Genomic DNA, 25793 nt, shown 5'->3' with positions numbered 1-25793 from the left:
TCAAAATCTGAAACGGAAAATCATCCCCTCTAATACAGTAATCCAGAAGTGTAAGAAAATTTGAAAAATACTCACATCGTAAAATCAGCTTTTTAAAAACAAAACATTTGGAACATCACTGTATTATATAACCGCTATGATATTCCAGGAAAGTGAAAATAGAATGGCAACATCGAAACGAAAGAAAGATTCTTGAAGTATTCACAAAAAGACGTTTAACAAAAACAAAAATTGTATTTTAAGAGGGTAAAAAAAATTCAACAAAAAATTCTACGTTGTGGAAGTATGCCTGAGTATTTTATACTCAAATATGTTAATTTTATCTTTATATTATAAAAGTTTAATTTTATTTAGAAGTATTATAGTAAAATCCTGCACATTTTTTGTATTGGGAATGAGTTTAAACAAAATACGTCAAGTTATTATTGCGTCGATGTGTTCGCCGCATTTTTCGCATTAATTACTTGCTCGCATTAATTTCATGATTTACAGTATATCATATTATACCTGGTGCATTTTTATATCCAATTTTAGGAGGACTTGAGGTAGCCAAAAAGTGTTTTTATTAATAATGGTAATAACTGTAAATGGTCTCTTAGTATTTTTCTTTAAAGATAATATATTCTTCACAGTGGACATAATACAAATATTTTTCAGTACAGACTATACTCTTAATCCGTACTTTGTTAGTTTAATGTGCTGTAACAATTACCATTATGTTAGACCTAAATGCCTGTGTTATACAACGTGCTGCTGACGTGTTGATGCACAGCTGTTCTAGTATTTGATATGTGAGTGTAAAATTTAATAATTTATTTTCAGACATCCGACTATTATGGGACTTCAGCAGGCCAAACAGTTAGCCGAGAACCTTATCCAAACGGTATGTGTAATCAGTTTTAATATATCCTTTGTTACATGCACAAAACAACAATAACAACAACCACAACATGAGTACAAGTCTGTCTGACATTATTTCATTTTCCATTCAATATACATATATTAACTTTATTGATAACATTTAAAAGCAAAATTGCATGTGATTTTCATATATTATATTATAATTATCTATTAAATTTATCATAGCTAGTTCTTTTTATCTTAGCTTTCAACAAATAAAGCTTTCTTGGACTTCTTCAGTGTTAAATGATATCCATGTATATCAAAATAATGACATTTCCTTTGCAGATTGGTAGCCATTGTTTCTGTTCGTGCAACTCGAAGGTGTTATAGATAAGCAGTATTAAATTAGTTACACAGAGCTGCTAACTACTACAATTGTAGTGCATGTATTTCTGCTAAAACAATACTGTATGAAAATCATTGCGTAATATCTTGAAAAAGTTATTACAGAAAATTCCAGTATTTTGTGAGCAAAAGCAAGGAATATAAACATATTATATAATAAAAAATTAAATAGTGGTGCATAAGTAAAGGCATAACAGATAACTAATAAAACTTCTTAAATATAAATTTACTCAAACCAACGCTTTATTTCAAATCACGTGTTTGATCTCAAGTAAATGTATTTTTCATTAAATGTTACTTTGTTTATTTTTTTAAAAATACTTTAACCTTCTGACTACTGAATTAATTTTTGACAAAAGCCACTTTGAGGGGGTACAAATTTTTAACTTCACATATTTTCACTTAAAATGTTCATGAATACATAAAATAAAGTTTATATTTGAATTGGTTTGGTTTATTTTTGTGAGTTTTTCTACTTTTTATGATATTTTAGATCAGTTAATGTTGATTAAAATTAAGCAAAAAATAGAAAAAGTCGCGTTTACTTATGGGCATTTGTTCCTGTTGGTCTGTTATTAATCCGGTGAGTGTTGTGTGCAAAAGAGCTGGAAATATGAATTGGATAATGCACTGTATACAGTGTACAGTGTGTTGAGTTGCGTGATGTCGTCAGAAGGTTAAAGAAAAAGCATCATCTAACCAGCAGTAATTTTGTCTGACTGCATTTTTTAAACACACCGATGTCTGTGTTTCACATGTATCATTTGGAAAGTAAGGCTTTAATGTTAAAATAACAGCATCTGATTAAAAGTATGATAAAAGTCAAGACAATAAATGTGTTTGCATTTACAATCATTCTGTTAATTTGACCGTGAGTACATGTTGATACCACAATATGTTGGCAGCTCTGTAATAATTGAATGTTTTCAAATTTATTCTAGTACATAAATATATTAATACATGGTTTTAAAATCGTTATTCTGGAATGATTTTAGTTGTTAAATGTTTTGTATTAATGTCTACACAATATGTTGATGAGGGTATGTGGTCAATTTGGAGATACGTAGTATAGTAATAGGGAATATATTTTGTGCCAACTCTATCGTAACATTTTAATCTTTTACATATCTTGCATTTGGATCGTTAAGATTTGTGTTGTGATTTCAGGATGTGTGTTCATTTGGTCTCTTTAACAAAAGTGTTTTTCCGTGAAAATTCCTTTTATTGTATAGAAAAAATTATGTTTGTGAAGATGAAACAAAAACTTGCTAGTTTTATATAAAACATTACCGAGTGTTCCAAGTTGGACATCCAAGTCAAATTTCAAAAAGAAAACATTAAAAAAATACCTTTCATCTTAAGCCTGAAGTTCTAAAAAATAAGTGACCGAATAGTTCACCCATAGAGTGGATTCCAGCAATATTAGAATGGTGTTAGGTTATGCACAAAAGGTTTGTTCTAAAGTGACTCCTGTAACTTAGTTGACTGGAAATCAGCTTGTATTTACACCATTTTGTCACTTATTTAACCAGAATTAATTTTTATGTACTCAATTTCATGGATAAACTTCTAACATGGATATATCATGCATATTCATTACAACTTTCCATTTAGGTGTTGTTTTACATCACTTATCAAATCAAATCAAAATGAAAAGCTGTTATTTATTTTTGGACATATCTCTTTTTACGCAAATTATTAAATAATGGAGTGTACAGTAAAAGATGACAAATTTACCCACAAGGAAAGAAAAATATTAAAGCTGTTTGTCCATTCAATTAATGGTAGGTAAGTTTCTGATATGTGCAGATCAGTATTGTACATTTAAATACTTTTAGATTAGGTACGTACAGTATTCATGTTGTGTATTGTGGGGTGTGGGGGGTTCAGTGATTATATGTGTGCATGTCATAGTAACAAAAGGCAGTATTTTAAGGTGAATAAAAAATACTGTTTGCTATTTGATAGGCTTTTTTTCTTCTTTCTTTTCTTACCCAAACAAAATATTAAAATATAGTCATAATTAAACTGCTAACCCTTAAATATTTCTTTGGGGAATTGTTTTTTACAAAATAATAAAAGAAAAACAGTAGGTGAGTGATTTATAATGTAGTCATTGATATCATGACATTAAGCTATGGAGTTATTTGTTTCATATTATCAAAATGAATTTGCATTCAAATTACATGTACATCCAAAAAGTTGATGTATTAAAAATTGGGTTATCAGGTTAGTTTGAGATTTTAAGTATTTTTTTTAATATGGGTTTGAGGTGAACATTCATACATGTAGATGCAAAGTTCTATAAACGAAGTTTCATTGATCTAGGGCTTATAGTTTGTGAGAATGGAACGAAACATCTCACCTATAATTGATATATCAAAGGCTGTGGTATGTACTGTCCTCTTTGGAAAAGTGCATATAAAAATTTTCAGTAGTAATAAACTATATCGCAGCAGCACTTCCTCACTTTCTATCCTTTGTGACCAAGCATCAAAAAAGTTTTGATTTAATCCGACATGCTGATTTGAAATTAATGTTAAAATGTTTTTAATTTTTTTTTTAATTTTAAATATATCTTTTGAAATAACAAAGATCTTTTTGTGTCTCGTAGGTGTGTATGGCATATTTTTAGTTGTTGTCGTCTTTGAATTTATTAATAATTATATTGATTTTATTGTTTTGTTTATCTTAAAGAAAATCTGCTAAGCATTGACTCAGTATTCATAACCAGCTGTAAAGATAGTTCTAAATAGTTCTAAAGCTCTTTGTACTATGATTATAAATTTTCTCATCATATCAGTGTGATAAAAGAACAGAAATTCCCCTTAACACACTAGAAATACATCACTTGGAGTCAGGCCCTAATCTAGTATTCAAAAAGTAGAAGTAAAGGGAGAATTTTGATAAAAATAAGCGTCTTAAACATTTATTTAACATTTCGCCATGTTTCTCGTTCATTATACTCTTGGTATTTAAATTAAAGTAATAATTAGTCATTTTTGGCATCACCGAAATGAATGTAGCTTTGACTAGTCACTGCAAATAGCGCATCATGCTTCGATGCTTCATGTTGCTAAAGTAAAAACACGGACAGAAAACGTGCCAAGTGAGTTATGACACTTAAACAAGTTGGGCTCTTGTGTGATTTTGTTTTTGAAATCGGATTAGGTCCAAAATATTACGTCGACTTCGACTTCTCACTACCGCTAATAATTCAGCAAAGCAGACTTTGGCAAAGAAAACATTCATTTTGCCTGCTAGATTAGGGCCTGGAAGTTATTGTCACTCAGACATAAGTTGAAATATGACAATATATACAGTCTAGTCCATTTGGAAATGGCCAGAGTTGTGCTGCAGTTAATAATCAGGTTGATAATGTTCAAACAAGGCGAGCAGTTCCACACATTTCAACAACACCTGTCAGGAGCCTTCTAATTTTGTAGTTGATTCTGTGCTTCCACTAATCCATACTTTTTGGTTGGAAGTGTACGATTATGAGACAAAATTACAAATATGATAAAAGGCAAGTGTAGAAACATTGACCAATTTTGATCTTTGTTTGAAATCTTTGGGCCATGTATGAGGCGAGTGTGTGCTAATGCTTGTGTGACACAAAGAAACCTGATGGATGTGTATTTAATTTGGCTTGGTCTTTTTCTTGTTATTAGTATTCAACCAAACAGACCTGTTAAATGCATGTGAAGTGTTGTCCTGCCATTAGGATAAGGGACAGACCATTTTATTGCTTATTCAAGCAGAGTAGACCCTGTTTTTTCTCTGTTTCACTAAACTGAATTTGTTATTTTATTGACACTCTAAGTATTTTTTTACTTTTCATATTATTATTATTATTATGGTATGACGACGTCCAACCATCCATAAACTTTTCATTTCTGGAGCATATCTTTCGATTAATTCATATAGGATCATGAAACCTTGTATGCAAGTACAACTTGGGATGGTGGTGTGTTGTGTACCTTCACTAGATCACTGTGACATGTATTCCTTCTTTTTTCATTTATACCTCTACGTTATATTTCTAAGCCGACATATTAGGTGATGTGTTTCTAATATTAAGGGGAAAAACTAAAAATATACATGGTTGCTGAACCCCACAGTTTTAAGTTTCTTTGTATTGAAAATGTTTATAATACTACATTATCTTATAAATATTCTTGGCTTTTAGACCATGAAGAAAAAATGCATGTCTGACCATTAACTTTGACGTTTATTCCATATCATGCTTGGCAGATGCAATTATTCTAATATGTACTTGTTGATATTACTTTGTTTTTTGGCTGTGCGGCCATGTAACCCCACACCGTGGTATGTTATCTTCTAGGTTCAGCAGGAGTATGCCCAGTTTCAGCAGGTGTTGGCTGCGATGCCGCCCACTATATCCCCTGCTACAGCGACCATGCTAGCAGGCATTCAGCAGCAGAGTAAGTCTGCACTAATGTGTAAGAAGGGTTATTTTATTCTTTTCACACCCAGACAGCTTAGTGCTTTCGAGACTCATCTTCCTTGATGAATCGACAGTATCGGCTTTTCCGGAGACTCGTTCTCATTGCCATGGTTACCATATGGTGAAGTTTGACCCAGAAGTTTGGGGATGAACCGGTTTGAAGCGTGTTCTGCTAATACAGATTATTATTATTATTATTATTATTATTTTATTTTTTATTATTATTATTCCTATTCTTGTATTCCATTTATTTGTTGTTTTAATGAGTTTTGTTTTTTTCATCTGTGTGTGTCTGTATCTAGGTTTGCTGCTGGGAATGGAAATTTCAATTGTTCGTTATTTTATTTATATTGTAATTATTAGATATTAGAATTTCCGATATTTTCAGAAATAGATACCACTCATAAAATATTTTTGTATTCAGATGTTGCTGTTGTATCAAATTATAACTTTTGGTTTACAAAGATAAAAGATATTTCCATTGATCTTCAGATACCGTCTTGGAATAGTGCAGTGGAATTTCTTAGATCAGAAACCTGATATCATGCAGCTGTAAAAAAAAATAGCCAGACATGCTAAGCAGACCATCACCTTGAAACCATGATGAGGCTACGTTTATTTTTTTCCAAATGTGATCTTTTTGAGTTCTTTGTATTAAGCAGCCTCCTTGTGGTTAATTCATTTGTTACTATATAATGGCTGCTTAATGCAAAATGTTGACTATATTTCTCTCTTTTCTTCTTCTTCTTGTTGAGGCCATTTTAGATTGGCCATTTTTAATACATTTCTTTCTTTTTTTCTTTTTTTTTACATATTGCATGCTTTTAGGTACAGGAAGACAAACTGACATGAAAATAAGCAGAAGCTTTTTTTTTCTTGTAATCATTTGCTTGCACTTCACAGGGACTACAGCAGAACTATGACTAAATTAAATACAGTTCATGTTATGTTTGTGATACAGTGTGTGTGTTATGTTGTTTGTTTGTGTGCAAGGATATATGTGTAGAAAGCTGAAATGAATGTGTAAATAGATGTTGTTAGTATTTAGTGTTTTACAGACAAGTTGTAAGTTTGCTTGATGGAATCAGTTTGCGAGTTTTATAAATTATGTCAGAATATGACTGGCTGAGACAAGTAGAACACCTTTTTTTTTTTGCTTCTTTTTTTTTGCGTATATATAAATAAATAAAAATAATCTATATATTTTGTGATATACAGAGTACATGCTGTACTAGTGTATTTGAAACCAGGCAAATTTGGGCTTGAATTTAAAAACAGAGAGTAATTTTAATACCAGTTTGGCACTGTACCATGTCTACATCTGTCATCTTCTGGTACATGTAATCAGGCTTTCTGCTAGAAAGTAATTTGAGGGGATGTAATAAAAATAAAACGGACCATACGTACCCATACTTGGTGGTAATGGGTTTGAAATGTTTTGAAATTGGACTCTTCATTAGTCTCTGCCTTCTGACAAATTTTAAACAGCAGGGGCCTAATTCACAATGGTCTCTTAGGCTTTGTGAGACAACAAAGCATCCTCTTTGCAAGTCTTTTAGCATTGCGCTTGAAATCGCGAAGTTGCGAGAGTTTAGTGAATTAGGCCCCAAGTTCTCTTGCTATGATCAAATTAAATACCATAAAAAATATATCCATTCATTTAAAAAAAAATTAGGGTACGTAAGTTGACTCTCTGTACCTTCTGGCAGAAAGCCTGTTAATAACAATTATAATAATCATTGTTTGTGCTAGGTTTTCTATTTACATCAAGCAGTCACATTCAGCCAGTTTTTGAGGCATTTTGTTTGACCAGTTGTACATGTACAAGACATTGTCCAAATGACTTCTTTGACTTTTAGAAACATAAAGCCAAAACCTGCTTTAAGCAGTCACCTATTCTGGGATCCCATTTTTTAATGTTCCAAAGAAGCTAATCCTCTGTGAAGTTATTACGTTTTGTATCAATCTTAACAGGGCAATTGCAAATTTTAGAATTTTAGATAGCTGCTTAATGTGGGTTTGGCAACAAGTTAAGGTCCATCTAGTTTATATTTTAACAATCATTTGAACATTTTCAATAAATTCCATTTATTGATTGAGAGAAACATAAGTTTTTATTTAGTTCAAATAATATATATTTACTATAAAATATGCTGTTTTGGGATTGGCTAACAAGTAACAGGTGTAAGCCTATATGAGGCTGCAACAGAAAACGTTACTTGACTTTGTGCTGCATTTTGAATAAGTTTTATACTACTTGTCATATGAAGGAATTAGTTTTTTGTCATGTATAGTATTACAAACTGGCAACACACAAAATTATAATCGTTAATTAGTTATCTACCGGTGTTTGGAATTAGGAAAGCACTCCTCTTGAGAATTGTGGGACTCGCAATAATACGTAAGGTCGTTCGGAACGGACACCAGATGTTCCAGCTAAACTGATGGAACACAGCTTGGTTTTACACTTTTAGCTGCTTTTATCGCTTTTTTTAAATTTATTTTTTCAACACTAAAATCGAGATGCATTTGTTATCCTACTTGCCTTGGTTATTCTTATTATCAATCTTATTATGTTCAGTAATCCTGTTTCCACTTGCAGTACAATATTAAAATCTCCGTAACCCAATATATCTTTAATGTTAAATGTGACTAATGAACTGGTCTGTCAGATGGTTGTAAAAGTTTTAACAATAACGATATGGCTGCAGGAATTTTCACTTATGTAATAGCTTAACATTACAGGATCTCTCACTTTCGAAACATAATAAATTTAAGACAGTTGTTTGTGGTTCCATCTTTACACTAATGATGTATAGTGTTACGGAGATTTAATAGTGGTACAATGTGGTAGATTACTGAACATGGCATGATATATCTTCACTAAAGTACGTAGGAAGTGATGCACTGAATCAGAAATTCATCTAAGAAGTAAAATATATTAAGATGTCAAAATGTGACCATTTTGTTTATACAGTTGTACATATGGTGTTCTGAATGAGCTTATGTAAGCAAACAGTTCACACATTAGTTTATAAAAGAGGAATGTCTGTATACCTATATAATATGCGGGAAATCTTTCACATAGATACCAGCAGGATTTGGGGTTTTTTTTAATGTAAAACTACAATATCTTTTGATTTAAGGTACATTATTTGTGAAGATTTATTCAGTAACTGTTTTTATTTGTTTTTAGTTTAGCCATATTAAAGAGACAGTTCTTAATTTGCTGCCATTTTAAAGATGTTTCTGAAATAACAAAGCCCTTTTACTAACGATAATCACATTTTAAATACATTTTCTTGCTTAGAATATCAGTGTCTGTATATATAAGATATGTTTATGATCATCATAATGTCTGTAGTAACCCAAATGGGAATTTATCTTCCAATAAATATGGATGTATGAAAAAATACATCTAGGGAATGATGTATGAGCTACTACCGATATTAGATAGGATACAAACACACAGGGTATATACATGTAGCCACTGATCTTCTAAACAAGAAAATATCATTCATATGTAATTGAAATTATTAAAAAGGCTCTATTAGTTAGAAACATACCATAGTGGAAACAAACTGAGAACATTCTTTTTGTCGATTATTGATCCTGTTGTGAAGTACATACCGTACACATATTTGGTGTAATTTTTAAAAATATGAGTGTATTTGCATTTTGCATTCATACTCATAGTAAAATTTTCAAAAATGATAAAAAAAATAGATATCATTATCATAGTCAACCTTGTTACCTGTTAATATTTACATAATTTTGTTTGTGTCTCAAAACAAAACGTTAATTTATGTAATGTAATGCCAGAGCAGGACTGTGGTTGAGTATGGTTGTGTTGAACTGCTGGTACTGGGGAAAGATTTCAGTTGTACTAAATATAAATTAAACCTTTTCGTGACAAACCATGATTATGGTAGCCGTGTTACAGTCACAAGCAAACTTACATACTTGTCCTCCAGTTTTGTCACTGCCTCTGTTATTGTCAGTGTGTATTTGTTCTTCAGCTGCGTCACTGCCAGGTCACCTTGTGGCCACACAGCCAGGACTGGGCCCAATACACATAACCAGCCAACAACATCATGTCGGCCATCCAGGTAAATGATAGCTTGATTTGAATTGCATCTCTCCACCTAATGCTGTTTATTTCAATTCAAGAGTAGTGTCTCATGAGGTAGCTAATTTCCACAAACACTCACTCTCACTCACAATGTCTGTCTGTATGTCTCTGTCTCTGTCTCTGTCTCTCTCTCTCTCTCTCTCTCTCTCTCTCTCTCTCTCTCTCTCTCTCTCTTCACTCTTCTCTCTTTCTGTCCCCCTCTCTCTTTATCTCTCACTGTTTTCTCCATTTTACTCTCACTGTCTGTCTGTCTTTCTTGCTCTCTCGCTCTCTCTCTCTCTCTCTCTCTCTCTCTCTCTCTCTCTCTCTCTCTCTCTCTCTCTCTCTCTCTCTCTCTCTCTCTCTCTCTCTCTCTTAGAAACTGTATAGCCATACCTGTAGTTTAACATAAGCTATGATGGTGTTAAAGGGACACACCCTTGTTACGGCTAGTTGTTAACCATTACAGCGTTGTTTTTCGCTATTAAATCCATTTTTTCACAAATAAAATTGCACTTTACTTACCGTTTATTATTTAGAATATACATTTCCATTCACCTGAATTGTTTTTTGGTAATCCTGGTAATCCTGGTGTTTGTAATACTACAAAATGCATTTTTCGTATTTCTGAAAAACTGACGCATGTTTGAGAAAAAAACGTTGAGCAGACATGGTCTAATCTATTTTTAGACGGGATATTTCCATTTCAATGTCACAGACGTTGGTATACCACGTGACCGTTATCATTTTGGTTCGGTTTGTTTTCTCGTACACGGTTCACGCAATCAACATCCGATTTGTTGTTGTTCATTTGTGAGATTTTTCTTCACAGTTCGTGAACATTTTCAGTAACAATAAAGTTCAGACAAGTAAGTATCTCAATACAAAACGTTACAAACCCTTAAAACCAATAATTTTGCTAAGTCCTACGATATCTGGAGAGGGGATACAACCAGGACAGAACAGTTGGAACATGTTCAGGAGAGGTGAAAAGAACGCACTCCAAGTCTGTGAAATTTGTCATGATGTAGGCATTGTTGTGCTTCAAGCGACATCTACCGGTGACATCAGAATACAAACTTTCAAAATTATTTCAAGCAATTGGGACATGGGGATTGCCATGGTATTTATCGATATAAAACCTGCTTTTTCACTCCATTTGATAAAAACGTGATCTAAGTGTGTTACAGGTTTGTAGATTAACCAAATTATAATTTATTTTCGCTGGATGGAACTAGGGTGTGCGGCTTTAAGCAATTATTTCTATTCCATCCACTCCAGCACATTGTTTACTGCACACCTGTGTACAAGATTATTGATTTTTACTAGCCTATCTCTTTTCTTGACATGTCATTACCCATCTGGCATGGGATATAGCCCAGTGGTAGATCAATCACCTGAGTTGTAAGATTGATCGTCATCAGTTGACATGTTAGGTTTTCCCCTCATCCCAGCCAGTGCCCCAAGACTGGTACAGCAAAGGTTGTGGTATGTGTTCTCGTGTCTGGGAAAGTGAATAAAATAATCCTGGCTGCTATTCAGTAGCAGTCAAATATGTGGTGATATTCCTCTGTGTGTGTATGTGCACGTGTGTTTTACAGGTGTGTTTTACAGGCGTACACATGTGCCCATCTCCAATATTAGGACAGCTAATGTTATATTCCTTTCATTGTATTGTGTGTATGTGTTACAGGTGTACAGGTGTGCCCTCTTCCATGTGTGTTAGGACAGCCAGTGTTACCTTCCTTTCTTTTCATTTTTCTGTATTGTATGTATGTGTTACAGGTGTACAGGTGTGCCCTCCTCCATGTGTGTAGGACAGCCAGTGTTATATTCCTTTCTTTTCATTTCTCTGTCTCTCTCTCTGTGTGTGTTGTGTGTTTGTGTGTGTGTTACAGGTGTATAGGTGTGCCCTCCCCCAGGTGTGTAGGGTGTATACTACCAAATCAAATCCCATAGACGACAATAGTAACATGTGGCTAAAACTCCTACCTGCAACGTATCAACCGACATAAACGCCACGGATATAAATACTACCACCCCTTACACTTATAGTGAATCAGAAAAAAATGGGGGTCAAGCTGCTCGTTTCTGAAATAACAGGTAGCGTCTATGACTACCCTAGTTTCGCACAAAATTCGAGGACTTTTTTTTTTACAGGTTTCAAGCACAAGGCTACTTGACACATTGGTACTACCGTATATCTTCGCCTGTAAGTCGATCTCGGCTGTAAGTCGAGTCCCTAATTTCAAGCCCTGAAAACTTATTTTTTTTATTGACCCGTTTATAAGTCGACCCATGAAAAACTACTTATAAATATTGAAATATTTCTTATTTTCAGCACATGAGAACAATAATATTTGAACAAAAGCAAATTATTTTACAAACTTCGGTTTTCACGTTTTGTACATCGCAATATAATCAGACTATTCCAATCAAACTATCATTATTACATAGCATCAAAACGAAATATTCCCTTAGTAGAGACTGAAAGTTGTTTGACTGTTACTGTATAGTACTGTACAGATGGTTTTGTGCACAGACAACAACTTTATTTATAAACACTGACAACAGATCACTACGATAAAACTGAAAGTATCACGTTTTGCCGCCATATTAATACATGTAAGGAGGATAACTCTGGAAAGTACACTGGTTTTTGTACCAAATGATGTGTGTCCCTATTGCTCTAGATAGTGAACTGCAGAGATCAGTCTATTTTAAGGGAAAGCTCAGTAATATTCATGAAGTTAATCACCGCCAAAACATTGTTTGAACAACCATTAATGCCAGTGACCAGATTTCAAAATAAACTCGGGCAACAGGTAGTTAGTATTGTTTACATTTTTACTATTAGTGATGACTGTTAATTTAACTAAGTGGACTGTTGTCTTGGCATGTGAGTGAGATCGTACGCCTTTTCGCATAACCAAAACCGTTCTAATGCCAAAAAAAAAAGGTTATAAAAAATAAATGTGTCAAATTAACATATTTTAGTATAAATACATGGCATACTTCAACAATAAAACTTGTAAAATAATCCCCAAAACAGTAATATTTTTAGGTGAATTTTTTTTACCCTCTTATAAGTCGACCCCCCAAGTTATAAAATAATTTTTGGGTGAAAAAAAGTCGACTTATAGGCGAAGATATACGGTAGATGAAATAAAATTGCAATTTTTTTTTACCCAGATGAAACTATTATTTTTTACAACCAACACACTCACATTTATAGCCAATCACAGGACTTGTGGTGTTCACTTCTCTATCAAAAGTTGGGTGCACCTCGAACTTTGACCCAGCCGGAAGTTATTTGGTTTAGTACTACCTGTAAGGACAGCCAGTGTTACATTCCTTTCTTTTAATTTCTCTGTTACGGGGGTACAGGTGTGCCCTCCTCCAGGTATTTTAGGGTATAGCCAGTGTTACATTCCTTTCTTTTAATTTATTTGTGTGTTACAGGTGTACAGGTGTGTCCTCCAGGTATGATAGAACATCCAGTGTTACATTCCTTTCTTTTCATTTCTTTTATGTGTTACAGGTGTGTTCTCCAGGTATGTTAGGACAGCAAGAGTTACCTTCTTTTCTTGTACTTTCTCTGTTTGTGTTACAGGTGTACAGGTGTACAGGTGTGTCCTCCAGATATGTTAGGACAGCCAGTGTTACCTTCCTTTTTTTTTCATTTCTCTGTTACTGGTGTACAGGTGTGCCTTCCTCCAGGACAGCAAGTGTTACCTTCCTTTCTTTTCATTTGTCTGTGTGTGTTACAGGTGTACAGGTGTATCCTCCAGATATGTTAGGACAGCCAGTGTTACCTTCCTTTTGTTTTCATTTCTCAGTTACTGGTGTACAGGTGTGCATTCCTCCAGGACAGCAAGTGTTACCTTCCTTTCTTTTCATTTGTCTGTGTGTGTTACAGGTGTACAGGTGTGCCCTCCTCCAGGTATGTTAGGGCAGCAGGTATTACAGACTTCACAGACCCAACAGGTGGTTGTCCAGCCGTCCATGCAATCGAATATAGTCAGCATCGCCCCTGCCTTGATCAATGCATCCACAGGTTAGCTGTGTATTAAACTATATATAGAGAGAAACTGATGTGATTTTTCTTATCTTTTTTAGGTTTTTTTTGGTGTTTTTTAGCATAAAACTAGTTTTATGAAATCAACTTATTTTGAAATGAAATATTTACAAAGGAACTTTCATTTAACTATGATATAGAGTTGTGAAGATTATTTTAGCTTTTGTTTATTAAATGCTTGTCACATCCCTGTTAAATTGTATAAATGGTTAAGTTTTTTCTTTGTTGTTGTTAACCTCTGTTTACAATATTTGAGATGCTTATGCTTGTGCATTTAGATTTGGAGAACCGGCCTCGGTGGCGTCGTGGCAGGCCATCGGTCTACAGGCTGGTAGGTACTGGGTTCGGATCCCAGTCGAGGCATGGGATTTTTAATCCAGAGACCGACTCCAAACCCTGAGTGAGTGCTCCGCAAGGCTCAATGGGTAGGTGTAAAACCACTTGCACCGACCAGTGATCCATAACTGGTTCAACAAAGGCCATGGTTTGTGCTATCCTGCCTGTGGGAAGCGCAAATAAAAGATCCCTTGCTGCTAATCGGAAGAGTAGCCCATGTAGTGGCGACAGCGGGTTTCCTCTCAAAATCTGTGTGGTCCTTAACCATATGTCTGACGCCATATAACCGTAAATAAAATGTGTTGAGTGCGTTGTTAAATAAAACATTTCTTTCTTTCTTTAGATTTGGAGAATTCAGCAGAAATGAAAAAATAATAATACCCTATCTCCCCCACACCCACAATAAACCTAACTTCAGTGTAGCGGGCTTAGGCCTAAGATACCTATATATGAACACCCCTGTACATTGTGACTGATTTGGTAGTATCGTTTGGCGACTAAAACATTCATACTATCTGTGTAAAAAAAATGGAAGTAGGTGCCATCTGGCTCCTGGATGGAAAACTTAACGTAGAGGGCTGTTTGAAAAACTACTTCCTACATTAAGCAGAATCTTATTATTTACATATCTTGCATTTTACCTGTAGTACTAGATTCCTTCTACCTGGTAGTTATAGTGATCATGTATTTCTGTTCCAGGCCTGACGTCATCCGGTCCCCCTGGTGTCGTCATCCCGACCACACTGGGAACAGTTCAGGTGATGACGTCCATTCCTGTATCAAGCACGCAAGTCATGCAAGGTTTGTGTTTTATAATTGTGTCACCTTACAGGCCTCTAATGACTACTAAGCTATGTTGTCTATACTTTGGTCTTTATTATCTGAACATTGATTATTATTTGTTGGCTATACACCAACCATTTTTGTTTGTATAATGATTTTTTCCAATCTCAAACACTGGTCCAGTGTACTTTGACTAATATATCAAAAGCTGTGGCATGTGCTTTCGTGTCTCTGAAAATGTGCATATAAAAGATCCTTAGTTGCTGTTTCACAGAAGTAGTTTATGTCGCTGTAGGTTTCTTTCCTCACTCTTTAGAATATTTGTTGAAATAATTTTATGCTCATTTTTCAGTTACGATAGATTTAAAACAAAAATTATCTTCTTGGTATAGATGTTGGGTATTGTTTTATAGCCACTTGTCATATATGCATGATATTCAAATTCTATGCCTCAAAGACATGTGACTGGAATCTTATAACAATGGGAGTTGTCTTTGTAAAGAAGTATCCGGTCCAACCGGAGGGTACTATAGGTTTCGTCTCCGTCCTTCTCTCTACCAGTCTATCTGTTCCACATGGACTTTTTGTTTCACAATGCCTCAAGATACTTAGCTGACATTTTGTGTATAGCTTTGTCATAATAATATTGTTACCAATCAAGTTTGACTTTCTTGGTGATATACCCATTTTTCACAGAATTATGGCCCTTGAACATCGGACATGTGAAACTTTGTTGTGCCTGGTAGGGGACATGTATAAGCACTACACTCAGAATGCTTGTTATATTATGTATTCAAACAAATACTAACTTATGTTAATTTTCATTGCAGGGCCTCCAACCTCTGTGACATCAACGATTGATGGGAGTCTCATCCACAACCCAAATATTCCTCCCCCCACACTGCAGCAGGCTAACATGCATGGGGCACAGCATGAAATGGTGATGGCCGAGGCACAACTTATTGGTAAGTTAGGATAGTGGCAACATACCGTGATACATCTAGAAGCATTACACAACATAGCTTGTGTCTTATTTGTAACATTAAGGATCAGGATTTAGTTCACCGTGAGAGTGTTCACCTGATGTGTGAGGTGTTGGCATGCGATGCATTCAGTGGGCTTAGCACTTGTCAACTAATTGACTGGAACCTGAGCCAATGAGGTGTGTTTCATTCCAGTACTGACTCCAACCTAGAGTGAGTGCACCGCTAAGCTAAATAGTATTAAGACTACATACTCCGAGTTTCATCCACATCAATGTTGAAATTATGGGTGTGTCTCCTGAGAGTATGACCCCAAATTGGGGGTTATTATTACCTGGAAATAACTGCAGGTTCTGTGTACCTGGGATCGGGTGATACCAACAGCTCAACTGACAGCAAGCGTGGAGCATGGTCCTGACAAAGTAATCATGTGTAACACATCAAATAACGAAAAATATGTTGTACAAAACTAGACAAGTGAACGAGAGACAAGAGAAACAGTTGTTCCCTCAATTTTCAGAGCCCTGTAAAATGTACCGAGGTGATCTTAAACAAACATTCCTTTCCTTTTTTTTGCCTGGCTTGATCAATCCTAGATGAAACTTTTCATTATTTATCCAGATTTGTTTTTCTCTACTGATTTTCTGCTGTTTGTCCAACATTTTCCATATTCTCTGTCCAAAATTTATGAAATGCATTCTGAATAGGAGGTTGCCATTTTAGACCACTAACTTAAAATTTAAGGCCAATCTCAGTATTATAACTTCCAAATATTTTTTCTAAGGTCAGTGACAATCACTTTTTCTTATTCAATAAACATAACACATCCAACAGTAATTTGTTTATATGATATATTTGACAAAAGGTACTTTTTATTTACTAATGTATATCAATGTGTTTGAAGTAAATCTTGTGAATAATCCTTTTTACTATTTATGAAATATGGATTTCAAGTGAAATTAATGTGAGATATGCTATATTTATTGTGTATGAAGCTAAAACAAGGGTGCAAAAAGTAACTGTCGTCGACCGTAACCTACTTTGACGTCTGAACAGTTATGATCTCTTTCCTTCAGGCACATCTCCGGGAGGTCAACCCACCCACTTGATTGTGGGTCAACCTCCACAGCAGGTCACTCAAGTGATGCATCAGTTGGCTCAGATGGGTGGTCCGTCACCCGTCTCCATGGCGGTACAGTCACACCTGTCGGGCCCCGGGTCCATTCCTACCATGGACCGCCTCGATCCTGGGGTACAGCTCATCTCACAGCCAGGCTTACCTCCCCATGTACCCCCACCGTCATCGATGCAGGGACATGTTCTGTCTCAGGTACGTATTCTGTCAACGGACGGAACTTAGCTACGTCGGTTGAGTGCTCGCTTGAGGTGCTTGTGTCGAAGGATCAAACCACCATGGTGGATCTATTCAACTGGTTGGTTTTTTTTGTTGTTGTTCCAACCAGTGCACCATAATTGGTGAAAGGCTGTGGTATGTACTTTCCTGTCTGTGGGAAAGTGAATCTAAAAGATCACTTGCTGCAGTAGGAAAAATGTAGCGGGTTTCCTCTGTTGACTACAAGTCAGAATTACCAATGTTTGACATCCAATCAGTGTGCTCTAGTGGTGTCGTTAAACAAAACAAACAAACTTCTGATGACTGTCAGAATTACCAAATAAATCAATTGCTCCAGTGTTGTTGTTAAACAAAACAAACTTTAAACTTATTCTATCACAACTTGGGTCAGACATATTTATTGAGAATAATGGTTGTCTGATTACCATTAATTTTTTGGTTTGTTTTTGTTTTGCATAATTTTCACAAAGTAGACTATATGAACTGAAACTAGCAAAATAAAATATAAATATTTCAATGCATTTCGACCGATTACATCTCTTTTAGTTTTTTTGCCATAAAATATTTTTAACGAAGTTGACTGTATGAACTGAAAATAGCAATATAAAATATAAATATTTCAATAAATAGTTCAGTTCTACAGCTCTTTGGGTTTTTTTTTTAATAAAATAGTTTTCACAAAGTAGATCATATGAACTAAAAATAGCAAAATAAAATGTAAAATTTAATATTTCATTGCATTTTGTCCGATTACGCTCTTTTTATTTTGCTTTTGCATAAAATAGTTTTCACAAATTAGGCTGTATGAACTGAAAATAGCAAAAAATATAAAAGATAAATATTTCATTAAAGAACAATTTCTTTGACACTTGGAGAAAGTGACTTTCAAAGCATATGAGTGATAATATGACATTTTACTATGTAACTGACATCAAACCAGTGTTAACTTTGTTGTTCTGTTTTTGTTTAAAGATTCCTTTAAGTAGTGTGCAGCCGTTCTCTATTGCGGGCTCGGTGGCCGGTTCTACAACACAAGCAGCCACCACGTACACTGTGGCTACATCCGGATACTTGTACAGCACGCAGCTTAAAGAAGAACCGGCAAAACGAAGATTCACAGAGGAGAAACCGGAGGAAAAAATACCCGAAAATCTATTGGGGTATCAGGTCAGTTTTAGATTTTTATTAATTAAAAAAATATTTATGTATATTTCTAAACTTATTACTTTGTTAATTCTGATAAATATAAGGAGGTATTACATTGTGTATTTTTCATGACTGGTTATAACTATAAATGCACATTATGTTGTAATGGCTCTTACATATTTTATAGTTTGTTTTGTTTGGGGGTTTTGTGAGTGTTTTTTCATATTGCACAACTGCCGATGTATAATTTTGTGCTGGAGTGTTGTTAAACATTAGTTTAATCATTCAATCTTTTTGAGAAAGATATATTTGAGAGGCTTAAAAAAAATGAATGGAGATTGTTGCATCAAGATGTTTATAAATATATTTAGCCAGATTATCTGTTCTGCAGAATCAACAAAGAAAAGGGTTTAGAATGTTTGGTGTATGTCTCCTTGTCCATTAGTCACACATCAACTAACTTCATGGTGTGACATTTTAATTACAGCATGGTCCTCCACATCTCACCAACTTGATGGCGTCTGGCCCCCCACCCCAGTCCGGCCCAGCACAGACGTTCAACATGATGCCTCCTGGTGCCATACCTCTCGGGATGCCCCCAGTATCAGCCGCTGAGGAAAACAGGTGATGTGATCATTTGCAATCACGCGCACAACTTTGTTAGGCAAACATGAGATCTAATTACCAGAAAGCTAATAGGAGGATAATGAAGTTTGGTTTGGGTTTTTTAAATTTTCAGGACTTCTAGACTTTATATAAAATCCACTAGCATAAGATCAGTGATTTAAAATTTTTACTAGCCACAAGTAAAAATTCACAAACCCACCTATACTTTTAAGTTAATGCAATTTTATTAAATAATAGTAATAATCGGATATGTCACCTAGAGGGAGATGGAGCTTAAAAACACTAACATTGGGGTGTGGGAAGGGGGTAGGATATGCAGCACAGAAAGCTAATAGGAGCATAACAAGGCCTTGTTTATATGCACTTTTATTTGATAATTTTCAGACACACAAAGCTTTGTTTGTCTACATATCTTACAGAATATATATTCATCCAGTTGCAAATAGCAAATTGTGGCCATTTTAATCACAGCCATAGTTTATGTACAGCAAATAACACTTTAATTTTCACATTTTGTTAACAGTTTGCTACTGTAATTATACAAAAACCAGGAGGACAGAAGAAAAGGCTTCTATATTTATCTAATGTGTTTGAAAATTTAAGAACTTTATACCTGAATATTACAAAAATCATAGAATTACATACAAAAATACATTAATTTTGCCTTTACCGGCCTCGGTGGCGACGTGGCAGGCCATCGGTCTACAGGCTGGTAGGTACTGGGTTCGGATCCCAATCGAGGCATGGGATTTTTAATCCAGATACCGACTCCAAACCCTGAGTGAGTGCTCCGCAAGGCTCAATGGGTAGGTGTAAACCTCTTGCACCGACCAGTGATCCATAACTGGTTCAACAAAGGCCATGGTTTGTGCTATCCTGCCTGTGGGAAGCGCAAATAAAAGATCCCTTGCTGCTAATCGGAAGAGTAGCCCATGTAGTGGCGACAGCGGGTTTCCTCTCAAAATCTGTGTGGTCCTTAACCATATGTCTGACGCCATATAACCGTAAATAAAATGTGTTAAGTGCGTCGTTAAATAAAACATTTCTTTTTCTTGTTTTAATTTTGCCTTTGTGCATTGCCATTAGATTATACAGTGTTATGTAGAAGAGTAATATAGTGTTATGTGGAAAAGGTGGGTTTTTTTACATTATATTTATTGAATACTAAGATAACTGATTGTGTCTTTGTAGATTACCTCCTCATGAGAGAGCCGACTTGGACAAACAGTTGATGCCACCACCTCCAGTAGCAGGTCAGTGTCTTACCATTCCTTGTGTGCATTAATTAATCAACAGTTTTAAATTACCCTTAATACTGTAGAATAATTTATTTTCGCGTGTTTCGCGTGTGAATAAAATTTGTGAAAATATATTCCACGCGAAAATAAAGGCCGACAAAAAAGGAAAAAAATATTTAGTCTCGTTCAACTATACCACATTAGTTTCCGATGTACGAGGCTAGTAGTAACAAAGCGGTGCTCCCTCCTGTCACGGAACAAACCACAAAAGCTGTTTAAAACTTTAAATCAAGAACACGATGATAAGTACATACATGATAATAAAACAATACTAACACTAAAAAGCTTTATGTTGTTTTCCTTCGCATGTGCTAGCGATCAGTTCATCGGATAGAGTCTACACGTGTTCAACGACGAAAGTAAACATGCATTATCACAGTATATTAAAAATGTGGAAGTAAAAAAATCTGGACTGGGCTATGTTCAGATGTTTCACAATTTTATTTTAATTTTTCGCAAAGGCCTGCAAGTCTGAAACCTGTTCGTATTAAATCTGTTTTTCCTTTCATAGCATCATGTGCACGAATAAGCTACTGAGTTTCGTTTGTTTTCGGTTTTTGTTTTTATAACAGTTATAAGGATTAAGAAAAACTGCACGCAGTAAGCACCTTCTGTAAGCTTATTAACTTGTAAACAATAAAGTCTTGATTGGTTAAAGCAGGAAAACTATTGTTTTATGTGTATAGCACTCGTGTTTAGTTCTACAGATTAGCATAACAACCGGCAAAACTAAGTTCCGTTTTTAAAACAAAATTATTGACATCTGTACTTATTGATGGGGGTTGGGGGATTCGCGAAAATAGATGTTCGCGAATTGACCCATTTTCATTAAATCGCGAAAATTTTGATCCCGCGAAAATAAAGTATTCTACAGTAGTGTAGTCAGTCTTATAAACTCATCATTCATTTTAAAACATACTAATGGAAATACGGATTAAGTCCTTTTTTTAATAACAGCATAAATCCTGCTTCGGAAAATAATAACTAACAAATTATTAGTTTGTAAAAACTTTTATACAGAATTATTTGTTGTTTGCAAGCATTTGTTTTTGTCTCGCCTTTTCATAAAATATTACTTTTCTGGTAGGTTAATAGAGCTTCGCTTACGGTTTTATCACAGTGCACTGAAACAGTACATGGTAGGCGAGACATTTGCTTCTTCAGAATGGAGGGCGGGACGTAGCCCAGTGGGAAAACGCTCACTTGATGCACAGTCAGTCTAGGATCAATCCCCATTGGTGGGCCTATTGGGCTATTTGTCGCTTTAGCCAGTGTACCACGACTGGTCTATCAAAGGACGTGGTATGTGCTATCCTGTCTGGGATGGTGCATATAAAAGATCCCTTGCTACTAGCGGAAAAATGTAGTGGGTTTCATCTCTATGACTGTGTCAAAATGACCTTATGTTTGTCATCCAATAGCCGATTATTAATAAATCAGTGTGCTCTAGTGGTGTCATTAAACAAAACAAACTTTCATCAGAATGTCTGTTTAGTTTTTTCAATAAATGCTGTTTCTTTAGGAATAAAACGAAGTCATCATGGCCATGGTGGAGATCAGGACAAGAAGAGGAAGAATCGTGGAGCTCTTAGCACTGTGGCTTGTAAGTACAGCTGTAGCAATGATACTCCAGGGCTCAAACTTAAGAATTTAACACCCACAGCATTTTTTAAGGGTTAAATTGATGTGGGTGAAACGGTCCACTGATGGCAATTTTGAGCCTGCCTGTGGCAATGTATTTTTTAAAGTGACTTTTGCAGGAAATAAATGTGACTTACAGGTTATTTCATTGGATCTAGACATATTTCAGACGTACACATTTTAAATACTGGCAGATAATTTACACCAGATATATTGATTTTGCTGTCGGTTCAGTTTTACCAACGGCAGTAAATTGTATCCAGCGTTACAAAAGTGCCGTTGGTGATGCTCCTGACCCACGGCAATTTATAACTGAACAGTGGCAATGGCTGTCGGTGCCATCGTTAAGTTCGAGCCCTGTACTCGTAGAATCCTTTATATTCATATAATTTGTGGTAAAAATAGCACATGATCTATTAAGAATATAACTATGCAGTCAAACATAATTTTTTTATTTTAACTGACAGTTTGTGGTCAAAGTGCCTCACAACAGATATACCTGCTAGTTTACATTTATGTCACCATGCAGTGACTATTATCAGACTTAGCAATTAGTTGATGTTTTTGATGGCACTCGCTTGAGGCGCAGTGGTCATCAAATCAATCACCTTTGATAGAATGTGTTTTTGACCCCCATCTTTCCTATTGCCTCAAAGGTTGTAGTATGTGCTGTTCTGTCTATGGGAAAGTGCATATAAAAGATCATTGTTGATATTTGGTAGAAGTAGTGACAGCAGGGCTAGCAGAACATTTCGCCAAATTATCTATTACTTAACTTAAAAATTGTAAAAACCCAGTTATTTCTAACAAAATATCAATTACTGCATAAAATTATTTTGCTAAATTAAAATAAAATTTGCCAATTGTTTTTATTATTTGCAATTTGCAGATTTTGGCAAGTGCCAGAGCTAGCCCTGAGTGACAGCAACATTTTTCCTCTGACTAGATCAAGTTTTAAAATAATCCTATGTAGTTTAAAATGTGCTGAGTGTCCGTTTTATTTTCAGTTTATGGTTCTGATGAAGAAGAAGAAGACCAAAACCTAACACGGTGGGAACAGGAGCGCGAGCACATTGAGCGAGAACGGGAGGACGTTGAGAGGGAGAGAGAGAACATTGAGCGGGAACAGTGCCAGGCTGACCAGGACAACCAGCTGCGAGAGCAGCACGAGCGCGACATGATAGAGAGAGAAAAGAGACACGCCGAGAACGAAAACCGCAACTTCTACACACACTTCTCGAGCAAACCTCAGCTGTACTTCGACAATGATCGACGGTCACCCGAACACTTCAATCCTCAGAGTCCGGGACAACTGGGAGGGTTTGAGCAGCAGCAGCAACCACCAGGACAGCAGGAGTTTGAGCAGCAGATGTCGGCGAACCATTTTAACCAGCAGCAGCAGCAGCAGCAACAGCCTCCTCTTCCACCACAAATGTCTCAGCATCCTCCTCCCCCGCCTCAGTCGGCTCTGGAGCCCATTCAGAATCATATTCAGCAGATGCCTCAATTCTCGATCGCCATGACTCCGGTTCCATCATTCGCACAGCAGGCTCCGCCATCTTCCCAGCAACATATACAGTTCTCCCAGCAGCCACCAGAACACGCGCAGATTCAGTTCTCACAGCCGGGAGAGCATCCTCCACAGACACAGATCTCGTTCTCCCAGCCAGGGGAACACCCACAGCCGACCCAGATTCAGTTCACACAGCCCGGGGAGCCGCCCGAGCAGCAGCAGCAACAGCAGGTGATGGCAGGACAGCCCACCTCCCTGGCACAGCCACCACCTCCCCCACTGTCGCAGCACAGCATCTCCAATGGAGGGTTCGGCAATCCACAGATGTTCACCACCATCACCAGCTTCCCACCCCCACCACCTCCACCCCAGCCGTCACCCTCTCCCCAGTACCAGTTCCATCACCCTCCCCCGAATTTGCCATTTTGGGCAGGTGCTCCTAATTGGAAGGAATGAGTAGCTGAATGAGTATGTATGTGTGTGTATTGAAACTGTTTGGAGGATGGATCCAGTTTATCATTGATATTACTGAGATTCTGTGCTTCAGGTAAATGAAGTTTGTTAATTGAACAACAGACACTGTGTTCTTGCAATACTGTACTGACACTGGCTCTATGAGTCTAAGATGCAGGACAGCAGATACATTATTGTGGCATTGCCAGAGTATTTCTGTTTCATCGTTTTCACTAATGGTGTATGCAGTATTTCAAAAGACTTCAGGAGAAACTAACTTGAATATGCAACACAAATAGTTTATTTTTTAACTGTTTAGTGACTGTTCAGTGAATGTATTTATTGTGGATGACAGTATTATGTTTGCTTGAACTGCATTTGGTCAGTAAAAATGTCTTCGGGCTACTGAAAACAACAACGAGTGAGAATATTTCTACTACATTTGGTTCCTAAGATTGTCTTTTGTTAATGTCGTCAGATTCTCTAGCAATACTAGGTTTTTGTCTAATGATACATGAATATTAGCTGTGGTAGAGAACAGATGCAATGGTTTGTAATAGCCAACACCCTTTATGGACACGGGGAGGGTGGGGGGGGGGATGTTCCTTTCCCACTAGTACTCCAGGACGTGTACTGTACTGTTCTGTCTGTGGGATAGTGCATATAAAAATCCCTTTCTGCTTTATCGGTAGAAGTCGACAATGTGGTGGCAGTGGGTTTTTCACCTGTGTTAGTCAGTGTGTGTATGTGTGTGTGAGAGTTTGTGTGTTTGAGATTGTGTTTGTCTGTTTATGTGAGTCTGTTTGTGTGTGTGTGTGCTTTGCGCACGTCTTGTGAAAACATTAAATTTAAAATACTTTTCAATTGTTTTTTCCAATTGTTAGTTTGGCATTTAGCTCCATTTCTCACAAATATAAGTCCTACATCAATATTTTTATGTATTTTTCTTTTTTAACATCCATTGAGATGAACAACTATAGATGCAGATGTCGGTGATATTGAATAACTATCATAGATGAGACGTTTCATTCTACAGAATATTTGTTTTTGTGTTTCTTTGAAACTGCTAGCCTTATGTGGATTTATTTATTTTTCCACTTCCAGTACATGTGAGCCACAATGGCTTTACCATTCTAGAAAGAAAAAGAAATGCTTTATTTAACGACTCACACAACACATTTTATTTACGGTTATATGGCGTCAGACATATGGTTACGGATAACACAGATATTGATATTCATGGGCTACTCTTTTTGATTAGCAGCAAGGGATCTTTTATATTTACCATCCCATAGGCATGATAGCACATACCACAGCCTTTGATGTACCAGTCGTGGTGCACTGGCTGGAGCGAGAAATGGGGCAATGGGGCCACTGATGGGGATCGATCCCAAACCGACCACGCATCAAGCGAGCACTGTACCACTGGGCTACGTCTCGCCCCTTACCATTCTAGTTACCAATAGGGTATGTCTCATTGCTGATAAAAAGAAAGAAATGTTTTATTTAGCAACACACACAACACATTTTATTTACAGTTGTATGGTGTCAGACATGGTTAATGACCACACAGATACTGAGAGAGGAAACCCGCTGTTGCCACTTCATGGGCTACTCTTTTCGATTAGCAGCAAGGGATCTTTTATATGCACCATCCCACAGACAGGGTAGTACATACCACAGCCTTTGATATGCCAGTTGTGGTGTACTGGCTGGAACAACGTTGCTGATAAATTAACACTTAACAGACACGA

At 36.1% G+C, this 25793-nt stretch overlaps 1 protein-coding gene across 3 annotated transcripts in view; it reads left to right on the top strand.

Moving 5' to 3' along the window:
- The window catches only part of LOC121385025 (nuclear receptor coactivator 6-like), a 40210-nt gene extending 14921 nt beyond the window's left edge, over positions 1–25289 (top strand). For 2 of the 3 annotated variants that reach the window (XM_041515572.1, XM_041515564.1), the window contains exons 9-21: positions 823–883; positions 1189–1224; positions 5594–5693; positions 9736–9825; positions 13747–13884; positions 14941–15042; positions 15855–15989; positions 17084–17337; positions 18334–18528; positions 18995–19131; positions 20326–20387; positions 21955–22035; positions 23081–25289. In XM_041515572.1, coding sequence (XP_041371506.1) covers positions 823–883; positions 1189–1224; positions 5594–5693; positions 9736–9825; positions 13747–13884; positions 14941–15042; positions 15855–15989; positions 17084–17337; positions 18334–18528; positions 18995–19131; positions 20326–20387; positions 21955–22035; positions 23081–24042 — 2353 coding nt within the window. In that variant the 3' untranslated portion in view covers positions 24043–25289. The remainder of the gene's footprint in view (positions 1–822; positions 884–1188; positions 1225–5593; positions 5694–9735; positions 9826–13746; positions 13885–14940; positions 15043–15854; positions 15990–17083; positions 17338–18333; positions 18529–18994; positions 19132–20325; positions 20388–21954; positions 22036–23080) is intronic. The other variant, XM_041515579.1, reaches the window with a different exon arrangement.
- Positions 25290–25793: the final 504 nt, after the last annotated feature.

Source organism: Gigantopelta aegis, chromosome 2 (assembly GCF_016097555.1).
Source record: "Gigantopelta aegis isolate Gae_Host chromosome 2, Gae_host_genome, whole genome shotgun sequence".
Taxonomy (NCBI): Eukaryota; Metazoa; Mollusca; class Gastropoda; order Neomphalida; family Peltospiridae; genus Gigantopelta; species Gigantopelta aegis.
Note: the sequence above shows the minus strand (reverse complement) of the source record. Positions and strands in the feature narration are given on the sequence as shown.